The 26,835-nt window shown below is 43.8% G+C and overlaps 1 protein-coding gene across 4 annotated transcripts in view; it reads left to right on the forward strand.

Moving 5' to 3' along the window:
- ETS1 (ETS proto-oncogene 1, transcription factor) overlaps window positions 1-26,835 on the forward strand; it is a 64,351-nt gene that overhangs the window by 23,546 nt on the left and 13,970 nt on the right. Inside the window, exons 2-7 of one of the 4 annotated variants that reach the window (XM_029956066.1) lie at window positions 2,404-2,505; window positions 10,695-10,814; window positions 12,381-12,581; window positions 15,321-15,398; window positions 16,329-16,577; window positions 20,904-21,164. In XM_029956066.1, coding sequence (XP_029811926.1) covers window positions 2,404-2,505; window positions 10,695-10,814; window positions 12,381-12,581; window positions 15,321-15,398; window positions 16,329-16,577; window positions 20,904-21,164 — 1,011 coding nt within the window. The remainder of the gene's footprint in view (window positions 1-2,403; window positions 2,506-10,694; window positions 10,815-12,380; window positions 12,582-15,320; window positions 15,399-16,328; window positions 16,578-20,903; window positions 21,165-26,835) is intronic. The other 3 variants (XM_029956068.1, XM_029956067.1, XM_029956069.1) reach the window with 3 other exon arrangements.

The raw sequence follows: 26,835 nt of genomic DNA on the forward strand, positions 1-26,835 counted from the left end.
TTCCTTCTAGCCTTTCCTGGGCTAGCCTTCAGCCACTGGAGCCCTTGCTACAAGAGGCCTGTCTCTGTGTTTGTTTCCTGCGTGGGAGGGAGAGGCAGGCCTTGAGAAAACAGTTCAAAAGTGCAGAAAAACTTTACCTCTTCCAGCCTAAATAAACGGGCTCCACTCCATTTGTTTGCCCAGATTTTTCCTTTGCCCGTGGAGAAAACTCCTCATCCTCCACCTTGACCAGGCTGGCCTGCCTAGTGATCTTCATGAGCCCCTCCCCCCATGTGTGTTTTGCCTCCAGACCAAGTGTCAAGTGGGCCCTGAGCTGAGAGATTCTGGGTAGAATGTGTGTAAAGCTCCGACAAGTTCTGGTGATGTGGCTTCTCTCTGCAGAAGGTCTCAGGGATTGAGGTGCTTTCCTTCTCCAGGAAGAATTTTCTTTGTGATGAAAATGATGGGGGAAATGGAAAGAAATGTCCTTCTGTTCAGCATTTCTGCATGCCCGGCTTTAACCTCTGCTAATAGGTCTGGGTAGAAAACACGTAGCTTTAGTGTCAGAGGATCCGGGTTTGAGTGCTGGTTAGATCCCAGACTGGCTTGGCCAGCTCAGCTAAATCACTCAGATGACCCTTGTGAGCCTCGGTCTTCTCACATATGGTTGGAGATGATATTGCAAACTTGGTTGTTGGCAGGGTCGTATTGGAGTATAGGAGAAAACGTTGTGTAACAGGTGAAATTCTGTTCTGTTAACAGTGCTGAAAATTAAGAGGCAGGAGCGGGGGTAGGGGAGGTGGGGTCAAGTGAAGTGAAAATAAATTGGTCAGCCCAGTCCACCGGCATCTCTGGCTCTCAGGGCCTGAGGCACCAAAGACTGATCCGTAAACTAGAAGTCGTGGGAGCTGGGATGAAAGCAAAATGTAGGATGTCAAATATTTTCCCGAGTCGTCTTGAGTTCAGGTATCCTGTGCTACATGGGTACCAAAAGTCAGTGGTCCTGTCATGTGGATTTTAGTTGAAGGCAGGCCAGGAGTTAGCCCTCACTCAGAAGTACAAGGTGAGAGAAGAGGCAATAGGATCTCCTGCGACCGTCTGCAAAGCCTTGGGGTTCAAAGGGCCCAATTCATGCTTTCCTCCTGAATAATATGGAAACGTGGCTCTGGGCTTTCCTCTGTGGTTTTCATGACAGAGAAGTCACACAGTTTTAGGACGTTCAGGACTTGTAAAATGTGTGATATGGTGGGAGTCAAGTGTAATCATCTCCACAGGAAATGATATGAAACACGTGACACACTCTGTAAATGGCTTTAAGTGATCACGTAAGAACTTTAAGTTATGGAGCCGGGCCTTTTATGCGGGAATCCTAATCTCCATAGTTAAAACATTTTTCTAAATCATGAGAGCGTCATCCATGTAAGGGCATGTGAATGGGGTAAAGCACAGCTTGGGTTTTGGCAGGTTTCAAACCTACAGGGAAGAGTTTTGAGCACAGAATTACAATTTTGTTTTGTGTCATATCGACTCTAAAATGGTACTCGTAAGTGCTGAACACCAAAAGGCATCTTCAGAGCATTGGATCTTGTATCTGTGAGGTCTTATCTTGGCAGGACACATTTGAGAGGTATTGCTGCAAGCAAGAGCTCCTCCTTTGCAGACCCCCCTTTAGTCTGCTCTGCTAAAACAAAGAGTCAGATTCATGAGATGTCCATTTCCAGTGGCCTCTCAGAATTGGCTTTCTGCATTAATTTTTTTCATTTTCTCAGTTGCTTCCTTGTACCTGGGGAAATGGCCAGATACCTTCTCTTTGCTGTCTCTTTTTTAGTCTTGATATTTTATAAGACACTTTTTAGTTCAGATCATGAAAAATTTCCTGAGCACCTACTATGTACTAGGCTTTGGCATTTTCACACATGTTTAATTTAATTTAATCTACTCCTCATTGCAAGGAGGGGAGAGAATCCTGGATAATGAAAGAATGCGCCATCTCAGTGGTCTCAGAGACCCTGTCTGACGCATCTTCACTTGGCCAGGGCTGATAGAAAAAAACAAAACAAAACAAAACAAAACATGTAATTTAGGAGTGCCTCTACTTGTTCAGGTATTTCCTCTTTCAGGCCATTTGCCCAATGTTTAGGGTAGGAGATTTGGACTATTCTAAAGAAAGAGCAAGAAAATTTAGCTGCAGGACTCAGGGGGCAGTTCTGTTTTCTGGCTCAGATTCTGGAACGGAAGAGCCTCTCTGGGTTTCCCTGAACACCTGGAATTAATTTGCGTTCTGCTCTGACTTCGAAACATTTGCTGAGGTGGAGGATGGTGGAAGGGGTAGGAAAGAAATAAATCCAGTGATTAAAAATAGCTTTGCATGTCAGGTGCCTGAACGGATTTGGGAACATGCCTGCAATCCCTTTTGTCTGGCAGGTCTGAACTCCGGCGCTGCCGAATTACAACTGCTTTCATTTGTTTTTCCTGCTCCCCTACCATGTAATGGTCAAGGGCTCATTGGAACCATGTGTGAGCCTGGTGAGTCACCAAATCCTCAGGACTTCAGTGGTAATAATGTGTTAAAACTCCTTTTGGGGGATGGGGCGAAGGGTGGATGAAGGGAAGAAAGGAGTGGACTGAAGTCACTTCCTACAGATGTTCAGAAGTCCTCTCTGCAGACTTCTTTCCCAGGCCCGGCTGCAGGGCCCGCGGCTGCTCTCCCAGTGCACTTGGGAGCATGCTTTGCCTCACCGAGGACCATTTCTTTCCCGAGGCAGCTTCCCCCTGAGAAGGAGCGCCTATCTGTGGGCTGGCACGTCTTACCCAAGCAGTGCGCGCTTCCCAGTGGTGGAGTGCCTTGGCACAGGAGCCGAGATGCTGTAACTGGAGACTGGCTTGCATTTTTGGTCAGGCAGGTCATTGGAGGGTGAATTGGGGCTTTTCTGTGCAACGTCTTTCCCCCTTCTTTGGATTTTTTTTTTAATTGGCCGGTAGTTCGTAGGAGATTGAGTATTAAGAGAAGGGCAGGAGCTGCTAGAATTCTGTTTCCGAGCTCATGGTGTCCCATTACTTGGCGGCAGTGATGAATTGTTCAGTTCAGTAGGGATGGGTGTCTCAACACCCATGTGTGCTTGCTGGAGCAGAGTCCTGCCTGTCCCTCACTGCTATCACATCATTAGGTTTATGACAACAGAGCTGAGGGAGGTCGATTTCCCTTCTCTGCACTAACCTCAGCCGGAAGCTTTGTGGATACTAGCTCCCTCAGCTGGAAGTCCTGCCTGCCAAGTTTCGAGGGCCCACTACAGGATTTAGAATCAGGAGTGTGGGAGAAAGAGAACCTTTCCAGGTCCCTTCATGCCCAGTTGCAATCCACCCTTCCACAAATGAGAGAGAGGGCCACAGAGACGGGTTTTGAGATTCCTTTTCACATTCTTCTGAGATCCCAGTATCTTCCCTGGGGGAAGTCCTCTTAGAGATCAGTAACAGCTTTCCAGGAACAAGCCACTGTGGAGTCAGAGTTATCAGTCCCTGGTCACAGCCAGTTTTTTCTGTTTCTGTTGAGTGAAGGTGCTTTCTTTCCCACAGTGGAACTTTCTAGGCAGCTTGGCACTGCCCTTTGGGTGCTCCCCAGGAGCCCTAGCCTTTTCTTGCAAAGTTATAGCTAGAAGTTCATGCAGACGTTAATCATTAGGAAGAATGACCCCTGAAGTCCCCGTTGTAGGATGTGGGGGTCAAAGGCACTGGCTTACCATCCTGGTTTTAGCACATCTCTCTCTGATCCAATGTCCACACTTTCCAGATCATGGCAGTGCTGCTTGAAAACAAGGTCTGTGGTTTAGATGGGCCAGTAAATAAAATGTAGATCTACATGTAAGCACCATGGAAAGTAACCTGAAGCCTTCCTTTCTTTTTCCAGGAGTTATTCTGTCTCACGTAAGCTTTCATATTATGATCCTCCTTTATCTAGAGAATGTCTTCATGACAATAAAATATTTGTGGATGAAATGACATGTGGTTTGGGAGTGTGTGAGGAAGGAGACAAAATAGAACGGGTAATGTTTTGATAGCTTTTGAATAAGATTTCATTATACAATTCTCTCTACTTTGGGGTGTATTTGAAAAGTGCCATAAAGAAAATTAAAAATGCTAGAGAGATGTTAGACCTATTAACAGACCTCTTTGTAGCAATGCATTGATTAAGTGACTTATCCAGTGTGATTATATTAGTGGCAAAACTGAGATACGAACCCGTGGATTTTGACCAGCTAAGCTGAGTCAAGTCCCCCACACATCCCACTACATCTTTTCCTCTTCTCTTTGGGGTTCTCTTTCCATTTGGGACTATTGTTTTTTATTTCTTCCCCATATGAACCAGAAGGTTTCTTCTTGATTTCCTTCATTTAAGAATCGTATTAACTCCTGAACCTTATATGATGTGCACAATCACACATCAAGGTGACTCAGGGGTGAACGCAGACAGGGAAGGAAGCCAGGTTGTCATTTAACTTTGACACTTTTATGGAAGGAAGGAAGCGTCACTGCCTGTAGCCCCACGAAGAGGGACAAGACTACAGTTGATTCTGTAAATGGCTTTTAATTATGTCTTTATGGCATTAGTTCTTAAGTTTGTAATTATTTCCTCAAGTGTATCTAATTTTCAAACTAAGAAATAAACGTTTAAGTTTTTAATTATTTCCTCAAATGTATCTAATTTTCAGACTAAGTAATAAAACTACAAAAAAAGGAAAAAGAAAGAAAAAAATACAAATCCCATTTTCTCTCTCTGAGCTGTAAAACTTTTAGTTTTCTTGGATCTCTGATCTACTCCTAATTGCTGCAGCAGTGGAGTAGAGTAGAAAGAGCCTGGATTGAAGAGTTCAGAGACTGGATCTGTGGGGCACTTGGGTGGCTCAGTCTGTTAAGCATCTGACTTTGGCTCAGGTCATGATCTCATGGTTCCTTGGTTTGAGCCCCGTGTCAGGCTCTGTGCTGACAGCTGGCCTGCTTTAGATTCTGTGTCTCCCTCTCTCTCTGCCCCTCTGCTACTCCATTCTGTCTTTCTCTCAAAAATAAATAAACATTAAAAAAAAAAGACTGGATCTGTGATTTCACATCCATCTCTTGCTGCCTTGGAGCTTTGTTTCCTCATCTGTAAAATGGGGATCCAATAATACCTTCCCAGGACCCTCAGAAGTTTCCCATGTGATATTGTGAAATAGTGTTTCTGGAAGATCTTAGTGGACCAAAGAGCAGCTTTGAACTGTAACACATGGTATTCACTCTTCGTGTATCTTTCAGGCTGCTCTTCCTTGGGACAGCATCCGCCACACACAGCTAACTATCATCATAGTAACCTGCTGGGGTTTGGCCAGTCTGATGGTTGTGCAAGACTGGAATAATGCACCTGCCATTTCTAGCGCTTGGCTTTGTCTTTCATCACCTAACCCTTTGATTCCCGGTGCTCCATTTTCTTCTGTAGTTTGAGAACGGTGAGGGGAGAAACATCTCGGGTCAGTAACGCCATGGCCTGACTTCTCCCAGAACACACATCACTTCAGGCTTAGCTTCTATGCAACATGGTTGACATGAGTCATTTGGTTTCAAATGACTTACAGGGATGGTATGAAAAGTCACATGAAAACGTCTTGCATGGGTTCTTGGGACATCAAACAGCCCTTAACTTAAGTTGCATATGAGTGAATAGAAACCCTTGTTCTACATTTGACTTAAACCATCCATGGGGTGTGTATAAGCTTTGTTCAGGGTCAGGCTACAGTAAAAAATGAGCAGATGTTTGCATGTGTTCAGAAGGCCCCGGGTTCATTATGCCTTACTGATTCAAGTAGTATTACCTGCTCATTTCCGCCTCAATACCGTGCAATCTTGGTAAGACAGAATTTGGGACTATTCCTTGTTCCCTAGCTTCTGTACAACTCTTTTCTCTGAAACTTGGGGTGATTCTTATAAATATTAACCCACATGGAGGGTCCTGAGGGATAATCACTGGGTTAGAAACCTGATATGCTCATAATGTTTTCAGTTTCTAATACATTGTACTTAGAGGCTTCATTGTATTGGCATAAGATATCTTCAGGTCAGGTTCTCTGCATTTGGAGACAATGTGTTATTTAAATTCAAGATACTGCAAATACAAATATTAACACAAGGCAATTTTAGTACTTGTCCATGAAATGCAGTTAGTTACATTTTCTGGGGGGCACCGATTAATTTCTAGATGGTGTTCCTAGAATTAGAAATATTAGGTACCTAGTGCAAAAATATTATAATAGGTAATGAGGCAAAATGTGGCAGGAATAACATAGATGCCTCCTTGGGCTAAAGCAGGTTGGATTCTCCACCTGTGTAATGATTTAATTATTATTGATCAGTGTAATTATTAGAACTGCTGCAACCACAAATTAGCAACATAAGGGGAAATTTTCAATTTGTATTTTATATGAAAAGAGTTTACTATCTGAGATTAATGTCTGCTTTTGCATGTGATTGTTCATCATCTTTTAAACATGGTACCCATCTTGCTAGTAAAGATAATCCTGGCTAATTGTTCACTCACTTATAGAAGAGGTTTGAATTTTTTGAAACCAGCATTCCATACATTTTAACAAGGGAGAATAGCTCTGACTCTCTTGTGTGAATCCTTTGGGTCCAGGGGCAATGACACGCCTTCTCCTGAGCTCATGAGTGCAAATACAGGTGTCCCAAGTTTGTGGGGTTGGCCTCTGCCAGCCAGCTGGGCTGTGAGCACTTTTCCAAAGGATCCAGCACTTTGTGTCTCCTGGGCTAGGGGCAGAGCTAACGGGTCCTGTACAGCTGCAGCTAACAGCATGGGGACCAGGCTTTCAGAGATGGCATGGAGGTGGACAGGCGAAAGTAATTCCAGCTGCTTCTCTTGGAGAGCACAAGTGGGAGCCTGGAGAGTCTGGTTCCCTAACAGGAAGCAGGAACCTGCATGGAGACTTGTCAGCCCAGCGGTCCTGTCCAGTCCATACTGCCAGTGTGTGTGGAGTCAATAGGAAACAGACTCCAGGAAACTTCTTTCTCAGGCTTTCTGCTGTCATCCTTGGCTTTCACGTCACCTTGGCATCTTCTGTTCGGAAGATGCCTGGGGCCTCCTAGCCAATCTCCTTCTTCACTCCCAGCTTGCAGCAGAACCGCTTGGGCCATTTGGCCTGGCCTGTATTTTCCACATGTGTTGTCCCGGCCAATATCCTCCATCAGTAAAGTTCTTTTCATCGAATCATAAATCAGTGGAGGGAACAGACACACAAAACAAAACCCACACAGTTCAACTTCATGAGTTTGTGTTGGACGGGAGTGAAGAGAAGGAGAGTTGATTCAAATGTGGACAACACTGAAATCACTAACCATTTGTTGATTGACTGGTATGTTCTGCCCTGTGCTGGGAGGTGAGGATGTGACAGTTGGTCGTCCCTTTAAAAAACAATGCTCTGGGGTTAAAGGAAAAGTCCCTTTCTCTGAGGTGAAGCGGACTTCTACTCTAAGTGGAGACATTTCTGGACCTGGCACTTAGCTGTTCTTAGGCGTGTAGAGTAGGGACAGAGGGGCAGCATTGATGTCTTTCTTGGTGACTCATTTGATGATTACTCCATTGTTTGAAGGGCTGGATGTTATGTAATCAGCATTTGATCCCCTCCCCCCGTTTTTCCCTCTTAACTATCTGGGATTTTCCATCATTTTGTCAACCTTCCTGGAGGCATGTTGATTTTTCCACTAGATTACTAGATTTTTTGGGGCATGTCTCAGGGCAGCCCAGACTCTCCACTCCCTAGACCTTCAGATTCACCCACCATGGCAAGGCCTGGGGAGCCGCTGCAGTGAGCCCTTCTGTCCTTTCAGGGCAAAGCTGACCCTAAGCTGTTTCCTGACAGCATCACCCAAAGCAAATTGGAGGGGAAGTGCTGCCTCTCCTTTCTTACAATGTGGTTTCCACTCATTTTGACATTTGGAGACGATATGTTTGTTCCTTTTTGCAGAGGTCACCTATTGTCATCTTTTTCCTTCCATGTTTCCATTTTATTCAGCCAATAACACATTATGTGTGTCCAGGGAAGTTTTTTAAATGGCCAGGGTTTAGAGATGGCTAGTCGAGGAACTTCTACAGTAGCCGGGCCTGGAACTCAGCCATTGAATAAGTCAGTTTCATATGATACAGTCCAGATTCAGGGTGAGGAAGAGGGCTTCTGGAAATTACTGCCGTAAAGTGTAATCACTGTCTTAGGATCACGGGATGGCTGGTAGGAATTCTCAGGTCATTTCTCTGTTAGCTTTTATATAGGAACTTGTGCCTGTGTTGAATGCAGAGAATTTTTAATTTGAGCTCTATTTATAGATCTTTGTTTTGAATCTGTTCTCCAAGTATAAGAAGAATTGGACATAGAGATAAAAATACAGATGGCTATAGCAAAGGACGAAATGTTTGTGAATGTATAGATTTTGATACCTTAACTCTTCCTCACCACCTACAGAAATCAAGTTTTATATGGACTTCAACTTTGTCCACTTATTTTATCTGCATCACCATCTCCCTACTCAAAGCCACCATCATCTCTCACTGCAACTAATGCAATAACTTACCAAAATTTCCCACATCTATTCATAGTCATCGCCTCAGCCATTCCTTACAGAGCAGGTAGGGTGATCTCTCTCTCTCTCTCTCTCTCTCTCTCTCTCTCTCTCTCTCTTTTCTCCATTTCTTTTTTATTGTAAAATATACCTAACATAAAATTCGCCATCTTTACCATTTTTCAGCATACACATCAGTGGTGTTAGAGACATTCATAATGTTATACAGCCATCACCATGATCCACTCCAGAACTCTTTCCATCTTATGAAACTGAAACTCTGCCCCCATTAAACAAACTCCCCCATCCCTTTCTCCTTCTAGGCTCCAGCAGCTACCTTTCTGCTTCATGACTCTACAAATTTGATTATTCTGAGTACTTCATATAATTTGTCCTTCTGTGATTGGCTTATCACACTTAGCATAATGTGTGGCTTTATCCAGCTGAATAATATCGCATTGTATGTATACACTAAATTTTGCATATCCATTCATCTCTTGATGGCCACTTGGGTTTGCCTCCACATTTTCCTATTTGTGAATAATGCTGCTATGAGCATGAGAGCTTGAGACCCTATTTTAAAAATGTTTTATTTATTTTTTAGAGAGAGAAAGAGAGCGCGCGAGCAGGGGAGGGTCAGAGAGAGTGGGAGACATAGAATCTGTAGACAGGCTCCAGGCTCTGAATTAGCTGTCAGCACAGAGCCTGATGAGGGGCTCAAACCCACGAACTGTGAGATCATGACCTGAGCCGAAGTCGGATGCTTAACCGACTGAGCCACCCAGGCGCCCCCTTAAAACCTTTTTCGACTATTTTGGGTATGTAGAGAACTCCTAAAACTCAACAACAACAACAAAAACCCCAACAACTCTTAAAAATGAGCACGATTTTTGAATAGACATTTCTCCAAAGAAGATACAAAATTGACCAGTAAGCACATGGAAAGATGCTAGGCATCATTAATCATTAGGGACATGCAAATCTAAACTATAGTGTGGGGCGACTTTATGTCCATCAGGATACCTTAGGTTCTGCACTTGTCTGTCTCCTCTCAAACAACTGCCCCTGGGGTTTCTCCGCTCCCACTGAATTCATCTTTCTGACACAAAAACAGGCAAAGATTCCCCTCCTCCCCCCATTTCACAACCTTAATTTCTGCTCTTCCACTTGTCTAGGACCATGGTCATCAGGGTCACCTGGATTGTGTGTTAAAAGCACAGACTTCTGGGCTTTCCCCACCCCCTTCCTCAGAGCTTCTGATTCAGGAGCCGAGCAGTTGCAGTTCTAATAATTTCCACGTGATGATGATGCAGCTGGTCTGGGGACCACCCTTAGAGAACTACTGGTCTAGAGTACTTTTCTTTTTAAAACTCATATGCATGGTTTAGATCTCAGGTCACGCATCTCTTTTCTCCTAAGAAAGGCCCTTTCTGATTTCTCCAGCCTTGCAGGAATTTTTGTTTTATGTTAACATCTCATCTTTTGCTTCTCCTTTGAAGCCTTTATTGACATATTTGAATGTTTAATTCTGCAAATAGTTTTATTATGACCGAATTCCCTGCCAGAATCTGATATCCAGCTCAAGGAGGGTAGGGATTGTTTCTTTTTCTCTGATTCCTTCCGTATAACAAGTGCTCAATTTTGTTGAATGGATAAATGTTATTTCCTCTTCATAGGTAACTGGAAGTGTGTAGTCACATTAATACTCCCAGTGAATGTGAAGTGTGAGTAGGGACTCTGATGAATTAGTAAAGCTATACAGAAAGAATAAGCATTTTTTTTGGTCAAGGATGCAGATAATTCTAGGCAAGAGTCAGATTTTTTTTGAGGGGGCCTACCACACTGTGGAAAGCCCCCCAAATTTACCTGCCCTGGTGAGGCTGTTAGTATAGTTATTTCTCAGCTTGCCTTCTTCACCATTCATGTCATATTATATTTTATGGGTGGTTAACTACCTATTAGTTTTTTTTAAATTGAGATATAATTGGCATATATTAGTTTCAGATGCACAATATAATGATTTGATATTTGCACATATTATTTAATGATCACCACAGTAAGTCTAGCTAACCTCCATCACTTGTGTGGTTTTTATTATTTATATGATTTTTTTTTTCTTACAGATATGGAATGTGCTGATGTCCCACTATTAACTCCAAGCAGCAAAGAAATGATGTCTCAAGCATTGAAAGCTACTTTCAGTGGTTTCTCTAAAGAACAGCAACGTTTGGGAATTCCCAAAGGTATGTTTTGTTGCTAGAAAAAGAGATGGGACCAGACTTTAGGTGAGGTTAGTTGTCTCACCTACAGTGACACGATTGCTCGCCATACTTTGTCGGCATCGTCGTGCGCATGCTTCCGCATCTCCTAGATTTGCCAACTGCCATCTTGGTCTTAGGACAGTGGTTCCCAAACTTGTTTGCACAAGACAGTTTGTCTTTGTTTGCACAAGGACAGTGGTTCCCAAATTTGTTTGAACAAGATTCAGGATCTTCAAAGAATTCGTGGCCCAGGCCATGTCTCAGACCCATTAACATGCAAGTCTTGGTAGCATCAGTATTTTTGAAGCCTGTCAGGCAGTTTCAAAGCATAGAGAAGCTTGGAAAACCCAGACTTAGAGCAATTCTGGGCCATCATTGGGTGAACTCAATGGCCTACATTCCTTGGAATTTAACTGATGGCTCTTTTCTTTTCCATGTACTTTGGTGAAATGTGTTTATACTTGGGTGTTCTCATCTGAAAGGGTTTATTTAGGAATGCAAGGGGACTGGAGTTGTCAGAAAGGACAGATGACTGGAGAACACTTAAGCCTTCAGCAAGTAACATTTCCTGAACAATTGAGAGCAGAAAGAATACTTTTCTATTGAGTAAGAGTAACACTGTCTATTGCTTCCAGCCCAGTCAGACCCACTTCTTAGATTCTGTGAATGTACCTACAGACCTTTTCTCATGTATATCTACTTTACCAAAAGCCTCAGCTGATAGCAGTGTCTGACATCTTATTAGGAGCATAAAGCATAATATTCACAAAGTGAATTCTGACCACTGGCTTTTCCAGCATCTCATAAAGTCATCTGCTAGATTGAAAGGGGTGACCTTGACAGCAGGTGTATGGTGAGCACCACAGCCTGCCACCCTAAGTGCCACGCTTATGTACTCATGTTCAACCACAGGCCATGCAGGAAGAGTATGTATTGTCTGTTCCCTGATGCTGTTCCACCCTTGCAGGGTATCTGGTGTAATGAACAGGCACCTGATAATGTTGATATTAGCAACTTTAGCATTTGCATTTGCAACAATGACTTACTGTTACTAGTTGCTATGATCATTGCTAGTTGTAATTACCTAAGGTAAAAATGATCGATAATAATGCCTCAAGTGAATTTTAACAATTAAGAGCAGGGGCAGGTGAGTGCAGTCTCCAGAACACACTTGACTTTGTCATTATTGCTATTAAAGAAGCCATTTTGTTCTTTTGTCCTGGACTTAAAAAATATCTAATGAAAATAAGGCAGTGAGAGAAGAGATTCATGATTTTTAATGAAGGGTGGAGAATACTCATGTCTTACTTTTTGGTCGATGGTAGTGATCCCCTAGCTGGCGAGATAGAGAAGGTAGGGTTGGTGAGTGTTGGGGGTGGGTATTATAAGAGGTGTCCCATGACATGCCTTTACAGGCAGGTGCTTCCTAAATCTGTAAATCAGAGAGCATCCTCAGTGCATTCAGATCCTTTAATGTCCTCCCTGAGGCTTGGGCAAGAGGTAAATTGTGCCCTGCTGCATCTCCATTTTCTCTCTCGCTTTCTTCAGACCCCCGGCAATGGACAGAAACCCATGTTCGGGACTGGGTGATGTGGGCTGTGAATGAGTTCAGCCTGAAAGGTGTGGACTTCCAGAAGTTCTGTATGAATGGAGCAGCTCTCTGTGCACTAGGGAAAGATTGCTTTCTAGAGCTGGCGCCAGACTTCGTCGGGGACATTCTGTGGGAACATCTTGAGATCCTGCAGAAAGGTAACGGTGTGGGGGTAGGGTGGAGTTGCTGCAGCAGTAGATGGGGGAACGCACCCAATGGTGGGAAATCGATGCCATGATCCGTGGGGGCCTCTCAAGGTTGATATGTGCTGTGGAGACATTCAGGCTGGCATGTAGCAGGTGCTTAATAAATGTTAGGTTTTTTCTTCTATGTATTAGGGGTTCAGATTGTAATATTTCACAAGATTGCACTCAGGAAGCTTCTTGCTATGCAAAATTCTTATCTCAGTCCTTATCTTAGACACATGTTCTCTTGGAGCAGTGTCTGCAGCCAGCTCCAAGACGGATAGGCTTCCCCCCCCCCCGCCCCCGACAATCTTAATATACATTCCCTTGATCCGTAGCTGTGTGACACCTGTCTGCATCTGCAAGAAAGCTTTGTTGCTCAATGCTAATTAATAAGACCAACTTCTCTGCCCGCTCATGGGGTTGGGATTGCTGTGGTGTGGTATACCTTTGTCATCCGGAACAGACACTGGGGTTATGTCAGGACACCATGTTGCAACCTTGTAATGACATGGCCTCCCATATGAGCTTCTTCCAACCTTTTTGGACCAAGTGACTCATGTACCACAGTCCTGGCTGAGTATAGAAACAGCAGCAGGCGGCAAACTTGGGTGTTTTTGCACTTATTTTTCTGAATTTCTTCTTAAAATAAATGGTAGTTACCAGCAGTCAGCGGTGCCCTCCAGCTGACTGTAAGCCTAGAAGCCCGCTGGCCTCTCTGACCCAGGCCCACCCTTTCCCTGTGGTCACCAGCTCCAGCCCGTGGCGCAGACGCTGGAGGCGGGGAGTGGAGCTTCAGATTAGAATTTTTATTCCATATAATACCTCCCTTTGTTTGCGAGGAGATTGAGGAGATTTTCCACTCCACAATGCTCAGGAGAGCCCCAAATTAGATTCCTCTGGGCCCAGAGGTGTTCCCTTTCTTCCTTCTCTTCAGCTTCTGTTGGAAAATAAATAGTCAAGAACTAGGTGCATCTTGCTGTGGCTACCACACCTGAGGATGGCTGGGCGCAGGCTTCCCGAAATCCTGACATGCCCCTGTAGCTGCACAAACACCCACTCCTACGTGTTGACATGAGAGACCAGTTTATAGAGGGAGGAGATAGGGCAGGCTTGTAACAGATCTGATGTAGCCATTGGCATATAAACACAAAGGTGGATTCTACCAGACAGTGTAAGCCAGGTAGAGTCTACGGATACACTGTTTCCCTCTAGTTAGCTCCATGGAGCTGCCAGGTGTTCCGGAGTGGTTTGTGATCACAGCCATCGTTAATAACTATTTAGCATCTCCTTGTTCCCTGAGTGCTTTAAGATACATATTCTCTCTGGAGTCTCAAAACAGCCCGGTGAGATGGGAACAGTCGCTCGGGTACCGTTTGTGTCCTCATCTGTAAAATGAGGGCAGATTAGGTGGTTTCCTCTAGATGGCTCATTTCCTTAAACCTAAGACTTTTTGATTGAACTTCCTGCCCTGCGTCCTTTGTATAATAATACGGACTCATGCGGGAGTGTCTAGGTCTCTAAGACAGGTTTGGCTTACTTTCTTCCCACAAAGTCATAATTGAATAGAATTTAGACAAATGGGGAAATAATTGAAAATGTTTGAGAATACAGGTCTTATCCTGCTACTGGGAGAGCCAGTAAGGACCATCTCCCTTTAGATCCTTGAAGAGCTGAGCAAGATGTTTGCATGGAGGCTGTAGCTTTTGTTCTGAAATTAAACTAGAGCAACACAGCCCCAGAACATAGCTGTTTGGGGTGGGGTGGAAGGCCAGAGGTGCAGGGATGTTTCGATCTGATAAGCTGCTAAAGCAAAGTTTAATCATTTTATCTCAACTGGGAACTGTTTTTCTGTGCAGGCATAAACTTGTTTTCCCAGCAGTCTCTGCTCCCAGCAAGCTATCAGATATCTGAGGAAAAACCCAAACCAATACTCCCTCTTTATGTCTGATTCTTATGGTGAAACAGAATCAGACCACTCCGTACAATGGTTGAGGTCACAGCATTGGGTTCCAGGGTAATGAGAGGATCCTGAAGCTTACTTTAATTCAGTGTAGAGCTTGTCTGTGCTCAGTTAACCTCACCTGCATATCTTTCTCCTTCTAAGGAGAGTTGGCACCAGGTCACCAGCAGCAGTTGGTGATAACTGTTTTCTCTCTTTGCACGAGCCCTGCCATGTCCACCAAAGAGTCACCTTACCAGTGTCCTGTTCTCCTCTGGGCCTACACTTGAAATGTGGGGGTGATGGAAAAAACACAACACAAAAGCCAGACCTCTGTTAGAAGAAGTGGAGGCTATAAAATCTACCTACCTAAAGACTAAAGACTGTAATGTATTTCCGAAAAGTTTTGGAACGGATCTGCTTGAGTATTGGGGATCGATTCTGGTAATATCCCATGACTCCAAAGGTAATGTGGTCCACACATCCATCAGAATGAGGGTGGGATGGCTTCCCAGCCCTTAGAGATTACTCACTGGCCTTCTTGCCAAGATCTTAAATCCCATTTTGCAGCTACTGAAATAATAGACTTAGCCATACTTTTGTGATCTCATTTCTAGACAAGGCCCCAGTCAGGATAGACTCACACACCAGCTCAGTTAATGAACATGCAGATTTCTTAGAAGAAGGTCTGAGATCATTGCGGTCCTTTTAGACCAAACGTTACTTGCATGTTGACCTCTTTGTTTGGTTCCCTGCCCCATCTGTTACAGAGGATGTGAAGCCATATCAAGTTAATGGAGTCAACCCTACCTATCCAGAATCCCGCTATACCTCGGATTACTTCATTAGTAAGTTCACCTTCCACTCATCTCCTGTGGTTTTTTCTTATTATGGCAGGGACCTAGGAAAGGATTCCTGTCCCAGATGGTTTCAGGGTCCTCCATGGCAATTCTGTGGAAAATAATATTTTCTTAACTGTAGCCTCTTTGTTATTTATTTTGTTATTCCTACAAGGCGCAAGGCTTCAACCTATTTATGTGTTGATGTCCTTATTAACCTGCAAATTCCTTCATGCCAGGATTTCTCTCTTTCAGCATGAAACTCATGCAGAGAGACTAGAACTTGACCCCTGAACTTTGATGTTATTTGATCCTGTGCACTGTGCTGGCTATCAGAGGGTTGCGTTAGGGATATGGTTGTGGCCCTTTTTCTTCCCTTTTACTAATAGATATGACAGCATTTCCTCTGCATGTGCCATGTAGCTTCAGATTCTACTCCAGAAAATAAAGCCTTATCCCATCCTAGAGATGATACCTAACCATTCTGCAAAGGTGGCCAGATGAAGAGAATTAGGGTAGGGCTGTTTTTACTGATGGCCTTGCTTTGGAAAGGAGTCTTGAGCAGGTTTGTTTTCATTTTACCATTTTATTATGATTTTCATTCTTAATAACAACAGTGATATTAACTACAAGATAACAAGCATTGGTATGTATTTTATACATATACCCTCATTTGATCTTTATCACAACATTCTGAGGAAGATTGCAATCATCCCCATTTTAGGGATGTGTAAATTAAGCCAGAAAAGGGAAGTATCTTGTTAAGTAGTAGAGCAAGGTTAAACACCCAGGTGCTTCTGACTTAAAATATGTGTTCCTTTCAATCTCTAAGGTAGTAAACTTATTTTCAGCTTGTGGGGCTGTTCTAAATGGTGAGGAACTGCTTATTTTAGGTGCAAATTGGCCCTCTCTCCAGTGGCACACGCTCTCTCTTTCCAGGTTATGGTATTGAGCATGCTCAGTGCGTTCCTCCCTCGGAGTTCTCAGAGCCTAGCTTCATCACAGAGTCCTACCAGACACTCCATCCCATCAGCTCAGAGGAACTCCTCTCCCTCAAGTATGAGAACGACTACCCCTCAGTCATTCTCCGGGACCCTCTGCAGACAGACACCTTGCAGACAGACTACTTCGCCATCAAACAAGAAGTCGTAACCCCAGACAACATGTGCATGGGGAGGACCAGTCGTGGTAGGTCAGATTTCTTCTCTAGAAGCTCTTGGGTTTCCAAGAAATTACCTAACTTTATGAGCTTTCCAGGTCCCATTTTTTTCCTCCTCTGTTATTGGCCCTGTACCTTCCTGAGTTTAAGCCTGTCCATTGGAATGTCTAGATATTAAGAGCTTTCCAACATGGAATTTTAGCCAGGTCCACCATAATGACAAAGGCCATGGCGTCCATGCAGGAATTGGCATGATGACCAATCACATTTCTTCTTTGGGTAAAATATTTTATTAAATAATAACTAGTTGAATGTGGTTGTTTTTTGAGGTGTGATTTATCTTCTTTGGGAGAATTTTGCTTGAAGAAGAGACAACCAGATAAAAATGGCTCAGGTGACCCTCCTGGAAAGCTCTGAACCTCACATGTGTCCTCGTGTTCTTCCTAGAGTATTTCTGCATCACACTGCAGACCCTGGCTTGGTATCTGAATGGCCTCTGCTCCTCAGCCTGGGCTCTCTAACCTCCTGTGACTTCTTTGGTTTGGGAAGACACAGATGGTTAACCAGTGGATTACTTGGAACCAGTCATCAGCAGTGTGGTGAAAGTGTTTAATATTTAGCTAGAGGGCCAGGTAACAAGGTGGCCAGAGGCTTCCAAAAGAAGGTACTCTTGTTGACATGACTCTCATGACAATGAAAAAATACTGACAGCAAAGTAAATGTTTCAAAATAGAGCGGACTGACTTTATAAAGCAAAGAAAGTTTAAGCACACCCAAATTTAAGATCAGAATGTAAACACTTAGAGGCACAAGCCCGCCTCATGAAGTGTCCAGGTGGTTTTGTTTCTGAGAAAAGTATAGTCTTCTGTAAGGAGGGATATGTTCGTTGAGGAAGAACTAGCTGATTTCAAGAAAGTTGAAAAAAAAGACTCTCCCACTGGATAAGTGGAGAAAAATTACAAACAGGAAGAAGAACAGGAGAAAGCTCGTTGAGGTGGTGCTGTGAGCCTTGGCCACAGAAGACAGGCTGGTCTGGCCTTGTAGTGATTTCTGCTCAGTGACGAATTGCCTGCTGCCTCTCCTGAGTCTCTCAGAGGGGAGCCCAAAGACCGCTTTGCTTTGAAGAATCACTCTACAGGCACCAGGGGCCATACATATTGTCATCTTCTTTGAGTATGAGGCTTATACTTCCTCCCAGCAGGCACTTAGGCTAGGCAGCAGGCCCTGCAGAGGGAAAGTCCCTAGCAAAATCTGAACCTGTAATCTTCCTTCTTAGGGCCCCAGGGTGTTTGTGTTTCAGACCAAAAGGGATGGGTGGAACCAGTTTTGCCTTCCCCTTTCTGACTCTTTTTTTTTTTTTTTATTTTTGGATGCATGTCTATTTAAATACATACACACATGTGTATATGTGTACCTTTTTTCTTCCAGGCAGGTCAAAGCAGTAAAACTCTTTCTCGTGGGGCTTTCTCTACATATATGTGATGAGGCCGAGTGTGAGGGCTGGGCTCTGCCATGATGTAACTTCAGGCAGCTCTGGCATCGCGCTATTTTTAAATTGTGTCTGCCTTTGCGTTTGTGTGATTGTCCCTTCTCCCGCTCCTTCTCTCCGTTCTTGGTTTTGGTCTCCAGCATCCTTCTGACCCCATGTCAATGTCTGTGGACCGGAGAGTGACCTGGACAAAGGGGCATGAGGTGTTTCTCTCTGGCCTCATTCTCCTCCCCTTCTAACAGACTGACCACACGAACTGGAGAGGAAGACCGTTTTGCTCATGCTGCTGTTTGCAGGTTAGAAGTTCTGCAAACATGACATCTTCCAGGGGCTGATGGAAACGGCCATGGTGTGATTGGTTCGAATGAATGCATTACTGTTAGTGGGTTATTAGTAGTAATAATCATGGTATTCGTGTACTGCATTATGGTATACAAAGTGCTTCTGTGTCCCACTTATTTGGACTCTGAGTACTGTCTTTGTGCTAGTCTGTTCAGTGGGTTGCTATGGGGCTGTCCCATCCACTGTTTAGAGTGCTCTGAGGTCTCTTTGGTGGAGTCTGATCGCTTTGGAAGGACCTTGCTCTGAGCCATTTCTCAGAGGAGCTTGCCAGCGGACATCTTCGAGAACACATGCTTCCCTGCATGAACACAGTAGCATAACTGAGTGCCTAATCCAGTTGGATTCAACCCATTTTTGGAGAAAATACCCGTAAACGAAGGTTCCCAGCTCCAGGATTGTGAAATAGAGCTAAAAGAAAGCAGCCTACTGCCATAAACCACAACTCTCCACTGAGTTACATTTGGCTCATGTTTGAGAGGTTGCCAGAGGGTGGTTATGGCCTAGTTTAGTGCCCTTGCTTATTGGGGCTCCTTGGACACTCAGCTCTGCTGCTTGTGGAAATTCCAGTCTCCATGGCCTCCAAATATAAAAGTGACAGATCGAAGTAGAGTCATCTCAGAGAGATTCACGTATCAGTACTGCCTAAATATTGGTGACTTGGTGGGGTATTCTTCATGAAAAAATGAATTCTCCTTCTTTGGCTTTCAGTGTGTTTGTCTCACAGAAAAATTGAAAGATCATTAAGATGGAGAGCTGGTCTTACCAAACACCTTTTTATGAGACGCTACAAAATTTCCTGTTCTGTTAAAAAGAGGCTATTGCGTTCAGGTTGTAGGCTGTTTTCTTGAGTCTTGTAATGTGAATTTCTGGAAAAGACAGTTCTTTCATTTGTTATAATAATAAAGACTTGCAAATGTGCCAGTGGACTGGGTAAGCAGAGTTGTAACCCATGGGGCTCTTCAGTTTGCCTTCCGGAGATTACTCTTCTTCGAATGGATGATTTGAGAAAGGGATGAGATTAAGTGGGTAAATAACTACCTTTCTGTTAAAAGTAGTATTGGAGAGGATAAGGGATTCAGGAAATCTAGAACAGTGGCTTTACAAAAAGTATATATTTAACTAAGTACCTTTTATCTTGGATTTTTTGGTTGTTTGTTTAAATTTTATGAGCAACAATCTTCCTTCCTAATTACTATATATTTAGTTTTGGCTTGGATGCCATAATTAAATATTTGAATTTCACTGTTCTAACCAACCCCCACTATTATGAAGGGGAGGATACACCAGAAACCCACCAGTATTAGCTTGCACAGGCGAACCTTATTCTGGGATTTAAACTTTCTAGTAGACTAGCCACCTCTGAACAATTGAGAGTTGACGTAGCATTTCTGCATACACATTTGTCACATCCTTTTGCCTCTTTGGTTTGTGCTGAATTGAGATGGCCATTTAGTCTCCTGTGTAGGTTGTCTGAAAGCCATCTGAAAGGAAAACATAGGACATATTCCTGTGAGCATTTTAGCTTTTAGATACATTTATTTTCCTCCAAATTATTTATTTTTTTGGTTAGTCTCCTTTTTAATGGCGTTTTTGCCAATGGAAATTTCTCTAGGAGCTATTATGCAATCATAGCAGCTGTTTATAACCTGGTTTGGGAAATTAATGAACTTGCGTGATCTTGTGGTCAGTTAAGAATGCTTTAAGCAACTCCTAGAGTAAAGGATTTCTGACATTGCTGTGGACCTTAACTCTTTAATCAACTCCTTTGTTTTTTATTGCCCACACTCCCCCAGTGAAGTATAAATTTCAAGTACAAAATTGTACTTGGAAAGGATAAAGAACATGGATAGAAGAGCGATAGTGGTTTGTTTTTAATCTCCTGGAAAAAGCATCTCATTACTTATTTCTGTATTTGAGAAGGCATAGAGGCATTGCATGTATTTCATTTAAAAATAGTATTTGGAAAAAATGCTAAAAAATAACACTTCAGTTCCAAGGTCAAGGAAGGTCAATCTGCTCTTAGTCTAGTGGAAATTTTTTTTTTTCTTATGACCAGAGTATTTTGCCAAATTGGGCCTTTTGAAACCATCTCATTGGCCTGGGTTGGAGTAGGGAGTTGAGCCTGATACTGCTCCGATTTCCTCATCTCTTCGTTGAGTCTACTACGTCAGCCAGAAATTCCGTAATACCATGTATGAGTCTCTGCTCTTGGATTTCTGGCTCTAGAATTGTTGAGGTTCTGAACACTGCTATGTCACTCTGACTGATGTGAGGGGCATGCAGCTGAGTCTCCGTCCCAGGGGCTGTAACACAGGACAACACGGTGGCAATGGGCTCGTGATGGTGGCCCTGTGAGGCGCCCTTCCCTGCCATCCACCCATACTCTTCTGTTTCCTCTGGCCTCTCCATTCTTCCATCCCTCCTGCGGGTCTGATGAGCAATCCGTCCTCACTGAGAGGGTTTTTACAGTTGTCTTTTCCCAATTCCTCTCCCCCTGCCCTCTTCCCTCCTCGTTTCCCCCCAGGTAAGCTCGGAGGCCAGGACTCTTTTGAGAGCGTGGAGAGCTACGATAGTTGTGACCGCCTTACCCAGTCCTGGAGCAGCCAGTCATCTTTCAACAGCCTGCAGCGCGTCCCCTCCTATGACAGCTTCGACTCAGAGGACTATCCAGCTGCCCTGCCCAACCACAAGCCCAAGGGCACCTTCAAGGACTATGTGCGTGACCGTGCTGACCTCAACAAGGACAAGCCTGTCATTCCTGCTGCTGCTCTGGCTGGCTACACAGGTAGGCTCCCTGCCCCAACCTCAGGAGCCTCTGTGTGCTTGTTGCCATGGTGGGCTCAGTAGAAGGCACCGTGTGCATATCCCTAAAGACTGAAGTCAGCCTCTTTCTTTTTTGGGTGGGGGGTGCTGGGATGAAGAAGACTCTAAGACATCTGATCCATCTGTCCCACCATTCTGTGAATAGCCATTGATTTTTGGAAGTAAGCAGTGTTGTTCCACCCCAAGGGATCATTTCCAAGAGTGGTAGGAAAAACTTCTCTCTCAAAAGCATCATTGAATGGCTTATACTCTAGATTCTTCTGTAGGGAAGTTCTCATTCAGCTAGCTGTTCAAATGGGAAAAGTGTCCTTAGTTGCCCTATGTTCTGTCCAGATCCTAGCCTCTGTAGGAAACCCTTTATTTTTTTCTCACTGAGCTTTATTACTGATTTTTTTCTAGGAGGAATTGAAGAAAGCGCATAGGGAAAGGGAGGTGGGGGTTGAGAGCTTAGGTTTTGATTGAGAATCTGGTAATAAAACAGTTCACTGTCTGAATGTGTTGTAGCCCATGTGCTGCCTAACCTTGGAGGCTTTTTGAAGACTGAGAAATATCCATTGAGCATTAATGCATTAACTATCAAATCCTTTCCAGAAGATTGTAGTGTTTTCTAAGAATTAGAAATTGTGTTGTTTGAGTGGAGCTTATTTTAGGCTTTGATTACTCCACTATGTAGGCCACCATTCTCTTGTAATTGACTACACCCTAGACAGGTTGAAATGTGGGCACCCTTTGTGTGCATGGAGGCAAACAGTCATACCTGTGTTTCTAGGGAAGTGCCTGTCTGATCTTAACAGCAACCTTGATCTTCATTCTTATATCAGAGAACTCTCAGAGTTTTACTAGGAAAGCCAGCTGACCTTTGAGAACAACTCAAAGGCTTAGAAAATGTACTCCTCCTTCAAAGATCAGGAGTGTGTCTTTCATGCTGTATTCCCTGTAGCTCCTGGTGCAGTTCCTTGGATGAAGGGGTGTCCAGGAATTATGTCTGTGTTTTGAGGTAGCAACAAGGTCTATAGAGAGAGGCAGGACTTAAAGGTCCCCTACCCTGTTCTTTCTGCGGTAACTTCCCATAGTCTTTGACAGTCAAGCAAAGACTGTCACTAGTATGTGGAAAAGTGCTACTTTTCAAGGGAATCCTCTCGCATCTCTGGACAGCAGACTGTTAGAAAGTTTGCCCCTTTCCATTAATGACTTCTGGAAAGAGGAAAAGTATATTCAGTCTCCTTCAAGATGTGTAAGCGTGCTGGCTCCTGTCGTCCTCAGCTCCTGGGTGTGTTAAGCCCTGGACTCCAGTTGGTTACTGATGAGGGAGAGGAGACATGCAGCTTAATTAGAAGGAGAAAGGAAAGGCTGAGGAGCCTCCAGTATGACTCTGTGGGCTTTGGAGGTGGCGGGGTCTCTAACTGGTCATACTTGCTTCTGTTCTTGTGGTGCGGGAGATCTGTGCTTTGCCATTTGCCAAGTGTAAAGGCCAGCCCTTCTGTACCTTCAGCCTCGACTTCCGATACCAAGTCCTCAACTTAGTTTCCCCTTACTGAAGGTGTGTCTGTATTCTCTCTGGCTTAAGCACCCCTCTCCCCACCAGCATCCACAATCGATTCTCCTATGGCAGTTTTCATCAGTCTCTCTTAGCTAGGTATGTGATCATGAAAACTTTCCTAGTAGGGTAGTTTTATGGATAATGAGATTAAGTAAACTGACCCTAAGTTCTAAAATTTGGATCATGGCCAAAGAAAGCCTATGGCTTCGGTCACCCTTCACAGAATAAGATTCTGGTAAGGATCGCTGGATGCTCTGCAGAAGATCTAGGAGTTTCTGGGAGGCGTAAAAGGCTGATATCCATCTCTAACAGAAACCTCTCTGAAAGTGGTACATGTATTAGTTACTGTATTTCCCATGTGGGAGAAGCCTGCAGAGCTAACAGTCTACAAGTATGACTTAAAGGGTTTTGACTGAGATGATCTTAGTACCTTGAAAGAATTATCTGAGAATTGGGGCATCTTTCCAAGTGTCCCTGTTTCAGGGAGAGACAGGAAGGGATGAATTAGAAATCCCATGAACTAAGAATTAATGTGAAGTACAAACTAGAGACATGAACTGCCATCAGGATAACCTAACACCATGAGGCTCTGTGGCAATCGAGTTCAGAGTCAAACAAACAGGAGTGTCAGAAAGTTCTTTCAGCAGAAATACAGGTTTGTTCTGGAGGTCTGAGTTATGGCACATGTCATCCCTTATTTGGATAGGGTTTTAAAAATCATTTTATTTTAGAAAAAGAGAGAGAGAATGTGTGTAAGAAGGGTGAGGGGCAGAGAAAAAGAGGGGATCCCAAGCAGGCTCAGTGCTCAGCACAGAGCCTGGCATGGGGCTCAATCCCACAACCTTAGGATCATGACCTGGGCTGAAATCAGGAGTCGAACATTCAGTTGAGGTTGTTTTTGTAAGTTGCTCTTGTTTCCTTCTTCTTTTCTCCGTCTCTGTCTTTCTCTCTCTCTCTGAGTACAACGTTCAGTGAGTGGAAGAAAAGGAAGGTGACCGTCAGTTAAAGGCTTCAAAGACTAAAATAGTCGCATTTAAAAGCATGCTTTAAGCATCTCACTAACCAGTTTTGCTTTATGACTGGGGATATAACTTTTCACGCTGTCTCAGATGGCAGTGAGAACAATAGCCCAGAAAACAGAAGTCTTCTGGGCTGCCCCTGAGCTCTACCACACTGTGTGATTTTAGGCAAATTTACCTTGTACCCTTTTCTACTTTTAGTAAAGTGGAAGGTGTTCATCCTTATCTTGGTGGTGGGAGATCTGTGCAAATGCAATTGCACTAAATCAATTAATGAAACAAATGAGTGGTAGACATTATTTATACTAAGTGGTGGGGGAGGATGTTGGGAGCTCAGTTATAACAAACCAATTGTTTCAGCAAATGTTTCTGAGCACCGTTGAGTTCAGATATGGGCCAGTAGCCCTTGAGGTTTCATGATCTTGTTGAATTCATGTTATTAGAATTGTCCGTAGACTTGGACTGGATTTTCTTCTTGCTGTGGTCTGAATGAAGGTTGGGATTTGTTAGGCACATGGCGGGGCAGCCCAAATTTGGGGGGCATTTTTCCTGGGCTCAGTGCCTCGTGAACATCTGTCCACACTATGAGCTAATGCTCCATGGTGGTTCCCTTGCTTTTGCATGCTCATTGTGGTCCGTTATCATTTCAGGTCCATTCTAGGGAATGGGGAGAGGGATGGAACGTACCTATTCAGCTCCCTCCATCAACCAAGGTACATGCAAGTGCCTGGGATTTCTAGAAATGGGACTCTGATCTTATGCAGACATGTTAAGATAAGCTGAAGTTTGGAAGACTACTTTGGGAAGTGGAAAGCATTGTATAAGTTGGCAAACTTTATATTGCCTATTAAAGCCACACCTATTTTCTCTCACCTTTTTTTGTTCATTCCCTTAAAATTCTATCACTCCAGATTATGTGTGGCCACACACAATAGGAGCCATGGTGCCTTTCCATCGCCATTACTTGGCCTGAGCTAAAGTGTGTATGCTTGGATCCTTTGAACTGGGAAGAGAGTTTTTTCCCTGCCATTACGCACAGGGAGCTTCGGTCTTTGTCTATATCACCTTCAAAGGACTACATTTCACTTCTTCATGTGATGTCTTAGTTACTGCACTGTACGTGTGGAAATCAGTTAGAAACTGAATTTTCACATTCTCTTGCACTGTTACATTCTTCCTCCGAAGATAAGAAAATTGCATCAACCTTCACTGGGCTCCCATGGCAACTTGTTAAATTAGGTCAAGATGTGGGGGCAGATAACATGGCTTGAAAGCCTGCCTGTTAGCTGAGTTAAGAATACATCAAATGCAATGCTGGCTTCCGCCAAAATGTACCTTCTTACCTTACTGTGAACTGCTTACGGTTATCAAACTGATACAATCAGAAACCTCCATTTTCTCTTGTTTGACGATACATTATGAACCCTGTCTAATTACAAAACAGTCTGAGAGAAGTGGCCTACTGTTTTCTATCTGTTTAATAGACCTAAACAAAATGCTTTCCAGATCCCTGAAACATGTAGCAATCTCTGATTAGTTTTACAATTGCAGTAGCTATAGAAGAGTATACTGTGTTGTCAAATAGTCTTCTCTCTTCCTCTAGCCCCACTTTATAGATGATGAAACTGAGGCACTAAAAGTGACTTATTCAAGACCATATAATTGCCATTTGCACAGAAGTAGCTCCTGAATTGAGCCTTAAGTGCCAGATGGCTTACTCAGCCCTGCAGTCTTTCTCCATGTTAAGGAATGAGAAGACTCGTTGCTTCTCTCAGTTGCTTTCCTACAGTAGATTAGAGACCTTGTCTCCTGCTTGTTACCAGTTGGCACCATATGTATACGGATTGGGGCTATGTAGGAGGACCTAGTGCTAGCCTTTGGCTTCAGTCTGGAGTTATTGGCCTGTAAGTCACCTTTTATCAAACTTCATTCCAGATTGTCAGACATTACCACAGATAAGGCATCCTTTCTATCACTTCTGCTTCTTGAGCAGGCCTGGGGGTAATGCTGTTGTTGTCCAATGCCTGGACATATCCCCATCCAGAGTTGTAACTGTGAATGGAGTGGTTAGGGTCTCTTTTTCATCCTGAAGCCTAAAAACGACTGAGCCCAAAGCCACTAATTAACTGTAATGAAATTAGATCATGCTGTGCAGATTTGTGAAAATCTAGTTCCTCATTTTCCTTATGGCTCAATGTGGGACTATCTGGAATTTAACTTTCATAGTTTTGCATGAGACACCCCCCAAAAAAAGGAGTACTAGTCTTGGAGATATAGAAGCTCCCTGCATAACTCTGGGGGCCCTCTCAAATGGCTTCAGGCCTGAAAGACGTCTTCTTACCATGTCGTAGATGGCTCTGAGCCAGTCTAGGGTCATACAGAAAGTCCCTAGGCCAAGCCCAGAACCTTGGGAGTTCTGGCTCACAGTTAAGTTTTAGGATTCAGTAACCCAAAGCTACTGCTTAAACATGTTTTTGAGAATAAACAATTTCACTGCAAAAGGAAGTGCTTCAAAGCCCTTCAGTTCCTAATGAAACCTGAGATTTGGCAGTGTTACGTGAAATCAGAGTTTTCTGAAGGAAAACGGGATTGCAAAATACTCTCAAGGTACTCAGGTACAAATAGTAACCGAGGAAACCTTTGGTATGAGCCTATGTTACCAATAAAGAAAGGGGAGAGGGCTCACCAAAGCAGATTCATAGTGCAGTGAGGCTTATGCAGGAGAATTCTACAATTCTGAAGCCAGTGGGCATGTTATTAGGAACAGCATAGAGCTTTTAAATTTGTGGGAGAGTGGAGGGATGATTACCCAAGCCACACTCTGGAATATAGTGTCTCTGTGTGAATGCCGTCAGTGTAAGCTGGTGTGCATGGGCTGTAGGTGAGAAGAAACAACTTTGGGCAGTAACTGCCTTTCCCAGGTGCCCTGAGGTTCTCGGGCAGGCAAAACTGGAGCTGGCCCCAGGCTTGTGGGTGGCCACCACAGTCTCAATGTAGAACATCCTTGGGCACCACCTGAATGGGCAGGAGGAGGAGACCTTAGAAATGAGAAAGGCAGCAACAGACAGTGTCTC

The sequence above is a fragment of the Suricata suricatta genome, chromosome 11 (assembly GCF_006229205.1).
Source record: "Suricata suricatta isolate VVHF042 chromosome 11, meerkat_22Aug2017_6uvM2_HiC, whole genome shotgun sequence".
Classification (NCBI taxonomy): domain Eukaryota; kingdom Metazoa; phylum Chordata; class Mammalia; order Carnivora; family Herpestidae; genus Suricata; species Suricata suricatta.